At 41.3% G+C, this 883-nt stretch overlaps 1 protein-coding gene across 1 annotated transcript; it reads left to right on the forward strand.

The window, feature by feature from the left end:
* Positions 1-503: 503 nt before the first annotated feature.
* On the forward strand, positions 504-751 carry SARC_17480 (hypothetical protein; the record flags this gene model as incomplete). The annotated part of the gene is made up of 1 exon (XM_014288429.1): positions 504-751. A coding segment is annotated over one exon (248 nt), but the record flags the coding sequence as incomplete, so codon positions are not given.
* Positions 752-883: the final 132 nt, after the last annotated feature.

Raw genomic sequence — 883 nt, forward strand, 5'->3', positions numbered from 1 at the left:
TTATACATATACGTATATAAGAACAACGTATGTGTATGCAGTGATCTACCATGTCCTCGTTTTTACATGGGATATATCAATATTTATCATATATACACTACACATATTAAACATATACTAATACATAATATCTCATTTGTGGTTAACCATCCGTGTATCAAATGAGTTCGTATTGTATTAGATTGCATGTATAACCCGACTCTCTCTTAATTCCATCATGTACGGGTAACTGCTATCACACATGGACGTCTTATTTTTGTTTGGGCTGAAACTATAGAGCGAACATATAGAACATATGCACTGATCGAACATGCACAATTACACTGTAGAGCTAATTTTCTTTTTCTTGTACACCAGGTCCCTGCGAAAACTATTAAATATGTAATCCATGCGTACTATCTCCAAAAGTCTTAGCTTGCACCCTCGTTTGGCTTCACCAACTGCAATTTCACCAGATTGTATTCGAATCTCGGCCGAAATTCTATGTCACCGGAGCACTCTTTATGCCTGGGGACGCACGCGCTTTATACAAAGACGCCAAAGACTCCAAAAACAATGGCGAAAGCCAAAACTCCTCTCCAAAAAAAAAATGGCCGGTCCTGATTAACCCAGCCGGCCATACACCGCTCAGCTATAGAGCGGATGGTAAGAAGGTACCGGGCACTAACTACCAGGGACTGATATTGAATTGGGTCAGAAAGGGCTACATTGTGTTTGCATACGATCCCCCCGGGCAGGGCGAGCGCAGTCAGTACTTTGATACCGAAACCTACACGTCGGCGGCGCGTGGATGCTTGTATCATCCTGCGACAGGTTTGTATTTGTTATATATATATACCATACACACACAAAACACACACATACACACACACACATAAACATA

Source organism: Sphaeroforma arctica, assembly GCF_001186125.1.
Source record: "Sphaeroforma arctica JP610 unplaced genomic scaffold supercont1.10910, whole genome shotgun sequence".
In the NCBI taxonomy this organism is placed as follows: domain Eukaryota; class Ichthyosporea; order Ichthyophonida; genus Sphaeroforma; species Sphaeroforma arctica.